The sequence below is a fragment of the Molothrus aeneus genome, chromosome 11 (genome assembly GCF_037042795.1).
Source record: "Molothrus aeneus isolate 106 chromosome 11, BPBGC_Maene_1.0, whole genome shotgun sequence".
Taxonomy (NCBI): domain Eukaryota; kingdom Metazoa; phylum Chordata; class Aves; order Passeriformes; family Icteridae; genus Molothrus; species Molothrus aeneus.
In genome coordinates, this window is record NC_089656.1 from 10,542,491 (window position 1) to 10,551,660 (window position 9,170).

General features: G+C 34.8%; 1 protein-coding gene across 1 annotated transcript in view; it reads right to left on the bottom strand.

The window, feature by feature from the left end:
- Positions 1-398: 398 nt before the first annotated feature.
- LOC136561110 (protein fantom-like) overlaps positions 399-9,170 on the bottom strand; it is a 47,800-nt gene continuing 39,028 nt past the window's right edge. Inside the window, exons 4-6 of the mRNA XM_066557246.1 lie at positions 4,780-4,893; positions 2,399-2,536; positions 399-1,410 (exon numbers count right to left, since the gene is read on the bottom strand). Of these exons, the coding sequence (XP_066413343.1) occupies positions 2,439-2,536; positions 4,780-4,893 (212 nt within the window). The 3' untranslated portion in view covers positions 399-1,410; positions 2,399-2,438. The remainder of the gene's footprint in view (positions 1,411-2,398; positions 2,537-4,779; positions 4,894-9,170) is intronic.

Consider the following 9,170-nt stretch of genomic DNA (forward strand, 5'->3'; position numbering starts at 1 on the left):
AATAGGAGCAAAGAACTCATTTTCCAGAGCTTTAATCACACAAAGAGGGAATGCCTAATTCTCTAAATGAAATGGTCTGTGATCACTGAAGCAGAGATTTAATATATCACGGCAAATTAGGTAGATTTTAATAAATTACTTATCTCTCTGAATACTTTACATATGCTTATGAAGAAACATAGCCTGTTTGCAAACAGTGGAAATCCACAGTCTATAAAATCCTTTGAAGAAAATGACAAATAAAAAAGTAAATTAAAAAAATGAAATGTATTATATCCTCGTTCTCAAGAGACAATCCTTTTGCAGCATTGATTCACAGCTCCATTAAAAATATCAATTAAACCCTTCACTGAGATTGGTTAAAAGCTGTAAAATTAACTTTCCACACTAGACAGTAGTTATTCAGATACAACAATTTATTGTATATGTTTGATGTAAGTTCTAAAAGTGACAAAACCCAAATGAAAACAGTTGCCCATCCCTAAAGCCCCAAGTAGGTAAAGCAAAATCTGATAGTCTATGGCTTCTTTTTGTGCTTTGACAGATGTTGGCTGCAAGTAAATCATCTCCTGCACAGAAAATGATTGTGCCTGCCCTCCCCCTACTTCAAATTATGGTAACCATAAACAGCTGATTATAATGTTAGTAGAAGGGTAAAAGTTATTTAAAAAAAGGGTGCAGTAATTTAATAAGTCCTGCAACTAGCCTAATTTTTTATATTTAATTGATAGGAACTGCATGCATCAAAGAAAACACATACTGAGATTTAATGTGCATAAAATGGATATTAGCATTTTAAAGAGGCAGATTAACACATTAATCCAAGTAATTTTCATATATTGCTTTTAATAAAATCTTCACAGTATAAAATTCTTAATGAGGCTAATCACAGGCATTCCATTTAACGGGGTGATTAGGGATAACATAAAAGTATTTTTAATCAGTTTTCTAAGGCTTATGGTTTTTTTATTAAAAATTAAAATTTTGACTTGCATTTTTATTACTGTTTTATGTAGGAAAAAATCTTAAAAATGCAAATAAAGCACGTCGTTCAATCATGTAGGTATTAATTATTTACAAGGCGTTGTCCATTGTGGAGATATTCTTAGCCTTAGGGGGGAAATATAAAAACAAACAGACTGAAAAGTATACAAAACTTTACAACTACAAATCAAGCGTCCTTTTCATATAAATTATACATTAAATATACTGTAGGAATTACAAAGATCTCATCTTTGATGCACTATCAAGCATGTATTTACACTGGAGAAGGCTCTTGTGTAGGCAAACTTCCTTTCATGCCTCGTAGTCATCTTTGCATTCCCCTCTCGGCTGAGGGCAGCGCATGCAGGGCTTCCACTGCTCCTTTGAGCCTTCCAATTACTGCACTGTCATCTTGTGAATCAAAAACTAGAGAGGAAACATTACAAAACAGCATTAGCAATTTCATTTAAGGTTTCACTTTTGTTCTGATAATCTTCCTTAGCGTTTGGAGAGATTAAAAGGCTCCTAGTGTATGTTTTAAAAAAAAAAAAAGGGAGAGGTAAATAAATAATAAAGAAAGGTTACTTTTCAGGTACTCAGCCTACTGGAAACTGAGCACTCTAAGAACTAGAATGTACATCAAAGAAAGTATCAGGGCTGGAATTAACTCTGAAATAAAGAACACTATTGTATAATAATTGCGTGCATAAACTAGTAAGTTTTCACAATGTGGAAATAGAGGTGTTCCAAGCTATACTGAAAACATATGCATAGTCAGAAATCATTTTAAGTAAAAAAATATACTAATTAATGCATTTTCTCTACTGTGTGTATGATGGGTCCAAGTCAGCCTGGACAATTATTAGTATTTAAATAGCAAGTTGTTCTTTACAGTTTGTGCAATGAAAAACTATTTAAATTCGAAGCTACTGCAAAAGAGTGAAGTATGAGCAAAGATAATAATTCCCCTAGACTAAACTAACTACCTTCATCTTTGTGTATGTGGGTTTTAAAGCAGTATTTAAAATTTCTATGTTACAGAAATTAGCTGACATGATTTAAAATTGCACTCTTTCACAATATCTAAGTAAGCCCAGAGGGCCAGAGTCTCTGCTGCTGTGATTAAAACATGCTGCTAAGTCAAAAATGAGGCTCTTTCCCAGTCCTGCACAAAAAGCACTGAGGCTGCCTAACATGACTCTAGAAGGAATTTGAATAAAAACAAATAATCTTGACAGCATATCTTTTCAAAGCAAATTACACAGCTGACAAATAGCAAGGTTATGTATTTAACAATTAGGAAAAGTACTCTAGGATATGCAATGATGTTTCATGTTGCAACTTCTAGGCTGCTGGGATAACTCAGAAGAGGTTTAGAGAAGGGAAAACACAGGATAAACCTTCCATCACTTACCCTGTTGAAAGACCTAATATTGGACAGCTTGGATGCTACTCTAGAGATCCAAAGCATTTTGTATATTCTTGAACAAATCACTCAGTGAACTGTCGACTTCAGAGCAGACTTCAGAGGACAGTACTTTACTGTACTTTACTGTAAGAACAGAAGGATAACTATAATAAATGATATCAGAACATTAACTCTATTTTATCACTTTTCATATTGTCATATCATCTCTAAGACTTATTGTTAAATGTCTTGACTATAAAGTCTCTTTTTTATCCATCCTCTTGCTTAGTCATGCACTTAGTTACTTCAAATTTCATGGAGGCCACTTCCACACTACCAGCAATGAAAGGAACAAGATATGAAAAAGATCCATGCTTGCAGTCCTCAAATAGAGTGAATGAAGCTCAGGGTATCTGAGAATGACTACATCTTCATGTGGTATTTTTTTGTGTCTAAGTTTATTTTTTTTTCCCTCAAAACAATATCCATCTCAGAGAAAATCTACATATTACTCAGGAATTCTATTTATCTATTTAACATTTAATTGAAGTTGATGTTCAGATCTTGACAACAGATCCTTTTTCAATAAATTTGTCTAAGAAAATACAGTAAATGCTCTTCTGCCATGATCTGACATATATTAATGCAAAGTTCATTTTAATTCTCCAAAATTTCTAAATTTTCAGAAAATATGCATTTAAACATGTTATGGACTCAACAGAGAAACAAAACTGCACAGCATCTGCAGGGAAGGGCAGAAGTGTGGCTAAGAAAAAGAATAAAAGTATTTTTAGCTTTTACTATCACTTTAATAGATATAATGCATATACAGTAAAAATAAGTTCAAATATCTTATGATTAGGGGAAGAAATGCTCCTCAGTATTGAAATAGCTGTCATTACATAATAATGATTAGCTTTTGACAGCACAATAACTACTAACAAAAACCAGTCCTTCCTGTCATAATCATTCTCTCAGATGATTAGGATTTTTAAGAGTTTTGTGAGATGGTAAAAACTTCTATATATATCACTAATAAATCTTATCAAATAGGAATTATGACAATGGGAATTATGGGCCTGAAATACAGAACAAAAACAATCTTCCAGTGAGAGACTACAAAATACCTTTTTGGAGGAGATGTGCTTTTGTACAACTACTTGGAGAAAAATTATCAGTGCAGAAAAGCTGAAGTGTTCAGCCACATTAAAAAGTGCATCAAATCCATGTGTTATTGTTCCAGGGTGTGGAGATTTGATTCTTTGCATTTTCCTTACCGTGTTCCTGAAACTTTGCGTATTTATACTCTTCTTTGAGTATTTTAGCAACTGCACGGATGCAAGTCATGCATGATAATGGAAATTGTAAGAAAGCCTATTTCTTTCCCTCATTACATAGCTGAGTAATTTCCCCCAACAGCAGAAGCAGCAAAGTCACACTGGCCTGGCATTCCAGCAGGGCAAACTGGAATTCCTGCTCTGCAAAGGGCACCTTGTGTGCACTGGGTCCAGGCTTGGAGCTGCTTCATGCACCCACAGAGGGATTGCTTTATCACAAAGATACTCTCAGCTCCTTCCCTGAGCTTCACCACAACAGGAGAGAGGATTGAAATGAAGAGGGAGGAGAAAAATGCACCATTGGTGATGATGACTCTGCTACCACAGGCAACAGGAAACCCTAAGCAAGGACAATATTTTCCTTCACTGTCTGTGAGAGGACTGAGTAACCTTCTCCAGCCTTCCTATGAGCACTGAAAAACCACCCAACACTAAAAAAACACACAAGGGAAGATTCCAGAGCTCCTACTCAGCTCACCTTGCGTTGGGAAGCCACAGTGAAGGGCTGGCCACAGGCTGTTCCAGAGGGGTGCTCAGGATAAAGTGACCCCCAACCAACTCCCAGTATTACCCTCACACTGTCTCAGATACTCTTTGGTGTGGAGGACACAAAACCCTGCACTACCCTGGGGGTTATACTGTAACTTTAAATAAGATACAGACATCAGCAATACAGAATTACTGACATTTTAATACATATATATGCAGGTATATATTTATAGTCCTATTACAATGAAGTATATTGTACAAAATAGAGAATTACAGGAAGCAGACATGTCCTTAAAGTTCTTAGGTTTTATAAACCAATTACCGTGAGCTTGGGATGCTGTTTGGTTTTGGTTTTTTAAAGCATATTTTAAGGAATGACAGTAATAGTTTCTGCAGACTTTTGCAAATAAATGTGGAAACCTTCAGTTAATAGAAAAGAATTTCTTCTTGACACTATGTCAAACAATTACTTTCACAGTAAATCTTGAAGAGAAAAGTAGAAATTCAACAAATCATTTTTAAGCTACAAAAGTTTACAAGAAATTGGTCTCTAATACTCACCACCAATGTCTTGTTCAATGGTATTTCTTTGCTTCTGAAATAAATTTTTCAGATTCAGCAAAATCAGTATCTTCACATTCAAGTGCTGCTCATCTTCTGAGGTATCACTGAGCACTGTAAGTTTTAGTGTAAACAAAAAAAATGCATTCAAAAGGGATTAAAAATCAACTCTAAAAACCAGAAAAAAGGCAAAACTGCATTCTGTTTTTTATTCTTCTACTACATGAGCAAGAACTCTTTATCAATTAAATTCAACATTTTCCATGACAAGAATAGTCCAAGACCCTCTCTTTTAAATCTTCCCTTCTTCTTCAGCATTATTTAGCAGTAGTAGAAGGATGGGGAAGTTGTAGCCATAGATCCACAAGCTTACAGAAATGTTTCATTTTTGTTCCCCCTCCCACCACCCCATGGTACAATTGTTTATTTGGCTATACAAACAACTACACAAAATATATGCTTTTCTTCTGTGAACTTAAATTACACCCATTGCCTCCAAGCATGGTTTTCCTTTCAAACACACAATTCCAGTATTGTGTTGGAGCTGGCTTGAGTTAGTGGCTTGTGCTGGGGCCAAAAACACCGAGACTGACAAAATGACAGGAATTTAGAGCTAACATTTGGTATGTCTTGGCAACATTGGTCAAACTGTGAATGTTTGTGAGCTTTACAACCTAAAAATGTTACAATAGGCGTAATTTCAAAGGGGTTAGCGTCAAGTTACGTTACATCCAAGGCTACAGGAAAGGATATCTTACACAAAATATGAACACATGAATAAAGTATGGATAGTGTTACTCTACATATTTCTCTCTGGGATCCCAGGCTTTCTCTCTAGCTGATTTCCACATTTCTTTTCTGTAATACCCAGGTATAGGTACACACTTCCTTGTAGGAATTCCAAACCTACTGAATAGGAAAAAATGTTAACATCTTGTTGAAAAGCACCATGTGAGAAAATAATTTCTAGGCAGTGCAAGAAAAAAAATAGAGAACTAAATGAAACTTGTTTTTCAAAAGAGAAGTGAAAAAACAGTAAGTGCTTTAAGTTTCAAACACGTTTTACTATGAAAGCCTGAATGATTATTTATTTTTGTTTTTAGAACAACACTTAAAGGCATTATCACAGCAGGTAATTTAGAGCAACTGGACAGAAGCTCTTATATATGCAAATTTGATCCAATTTTTTTTTAAATTCCAGAGAACAGAGTTTTTAAGCAGCAAGTAGAAAACTTTGTGCATGAATTCAGTGTATTAATGTGAAGCTTACACCCTACACATGCCCCGTTCTATAACATGGAGGCATAGATTTTGTTACTTTGGGGAACAATGACTTCATATAGTCTGTTCCTTGGAATAACAATCATTTCCCACCAAGAAATGATGCACCTGTCAGGATCAGCCTGGAAACCTCTTGCATAAAGCTGTTCACTCTTGTTATCACAGCAGGGTGACTGTTAGAAGAATGGATTCCTCCATTCTCCACATGTGTCTCTGCTGACACTTGTCAGAAGAGCACAGACTCTACCTCCAGGTCTCAGCACCTGTGAGGAATCAGGCAAGGCTCACTACACAACTGAAATTTCTGCACTCTTAAAATGCTGAAAGGCAGCACTGGAAGAAATAAATAACTATGACACAGTCACAAAAAGTTACATGGATGGCCAGAAATGTGTCCTGTTAACTGATTAAGAGACTTGAACATGTAAGTAGATAATGATGGGGTTCAGATGCTGAAATAATAATTCTGTATCCTGTTTTTATTCCAAAGTTTTACAAATGCAAGTATGTCTTCCTAAAATTAATAAAAAAAAATTAATAAGGAATTTGAATCCCCATTATACAGAAAAAGAAACAAAATAAAAAGGCTACCCATGTCACACAATACAGGTATAAGAAAAGCAAATATTCTGACAAAAATCTCCATCTTTATGACAGAGACAACGACTGTCTGAAAACATAAAGCAAATATGCTTGTCAAAATAGGAGAACCATCTTTGTGGTTTGCAACAATTACTAACCTTAAAAGGATTTCAAACAGTCTCCTACCACCTCATGCTTATGTATTTTACATTTTATATCATTCTGTTTAACAGCATTTTTTCCTTTTTTTTTTTATACTGATTATTTTTGCATTTTCTGCAACTAAAGCCATTAATTCAAATGTGGAACCAAAATTAACATTTCTAATAAATTTCTAAAATGATTCCATGCCAATAAATGAAATTGAAAACAGAGAAAAATCAGCTTTATTTTGAAATCTTATATTAATGAAGAGTGAATTCCACTCCAAACAAATTTTAGACTGGATGCTATGAAAAAATCATTCACTGAAAGAGTTGTCAAGCCCTGGAACAGGGAACTGGTGGAGTCACTATCCCTGGAGATATTTAGAAGTGCATTGCTGGGTTAACAGTTGAACTCAATGACCTGAAAGTTCTTCTCCAACCTAAATAGGACTCTAAAAAATATGTATTTTCCATATAAATTCCAACTAGCGTTTATTTATTTGTAAGCATAAACTAAAAGTGTATAAAGCTGCAAAATGCATTGTTTTCAATGTCTAATTGGTTCAGTTTCAATTACAGAATTAGCCTATAGTTGCAACTTTGGCTTAGCAAAAATTTTATGAATTATAATAGTGTATCTTTTTTAAGAGCTATTCATTAAAGTGATTCTTCTTTTAGAAGACAAAAATAGCATGTGATTTATCCATTTATTTATGTTCTAATATGGATCCAATCATTATGAGTATAATTTCCAGCAACATTCATTGTGACAGGAAAAAAATAAATTAATACACTACTTAATAGACATAATACACTGCCTATGCTGCTATAATTTGGCCTAGCACAAACACCAATAAAGTGTCAGGCTAAACCATCTGCAGGCAATTTTCAATGATATTTATATCCTTGATAATTTGGTTTCCTGAGCTTTAAAGCATTAGTTTAGTTCAGTTCCTGTTTCAGCTGAAAAAGCTCTGATACTAGTTTGTAAGGCTTGTGATAGAAAACACGTGTTGGAGATATAACTAGGCCAGGTCTAAAATGCACAGAGTTGGAAACTTTCGCTGTATGGGCACAATCTTTCCATAAATTTTCTTTCTTGGTGGTCCTCGTGCTAGGATCAAGTGGGGAGCTGGGCTACTGATGAACTTCCTGTCTTCCTATTTAGTCAGTGCAGAACTGAAGCTTCCCCACGAGCCAGGGCAGACACAGCAAGGATTGCAGAGAACAGCCCACAGGGACAGCACCATGGCAGCAGCACCTGGGGATGAACCCTTCCGTTCAGAGGAAAAGCTCACTGCTGTGATCTCACCTTACCTTCACCTTAGGCTTGTAAAATAATTATTAGAAAATCCAAGTATTTAGAGGAGAAATCGCAGCACACTGACTAGCTATTTTTGCTGTGCTTAATTTATCCCTCAGGGGGAAAAAAAAAGGAAAAAAAAAAAAGGAGTATTTTATCCTCAGTATTGTCAAATTTTAGTAGAACATTATCCACTTTCCTATTCTATATGATAGGATTAGTCATCTGCTTGCTTATTAAGCATTTTTCAGGTTTTTTTTTAAACTCCAAACCTAAGAATTGTTTTGGTATGATATTTCCATCCCAACAAATAATCATTTCATGGTGTTCCCTGCTCCATTCCAGTAAAACCTGTTTTCTGGCCAAGACATGAAACTCAGATCTAGAAATGAAATGAAGAGAGATCACTCCTTCTTACTGTGGAGTGAATCAGTGATTTGTGAATAAATACATATTTAAAAGATTTACAAGTAACTCCAACATGTCAAATATGATCAGCATGTATCCTATTCTTTCTCAAATCAAATGAATCTTTAAATTACTGATTATTCCATTTTAATGATTGACCTTCAAGAGAAAATGTAATCAAAGGATGTAATTCATTCTGTATAAGTAATGTACATACTATCACAATCAAAAAGAAAAGAATATGAACAAATTTATTATTATTATTAAATTGGACAAGGATAATTTATATTCTTTCTCATATGTATTCACATAATACCTGCCAACTGATTGATTTATCTATCTATTTATTTATTTCTGGAAATTCTAGGGCCAAGGAACACTTCCTACACCTCTTAGACTCTTAGTAGCATCATGAATTCAGAAAACAACAAATGTACTACACTACACTGGGCAGATATGTGCTTTTCAGATTCATTAGTGATAGAACAATGGTGCTAGGTTTTCTCTTTTGTGGGACAGATTGGTTAAAAACAAACCAACGAAACAAACAAACTCCCAAACCAAACCCCAAACCACAGCACTAAACCAGCATTAGGTGAGCTTGCTGTATTCCATGCCACATGAATCTACACTAGAAAGAACTGAGAGCAATTGTCCCATAAGAATGCAGT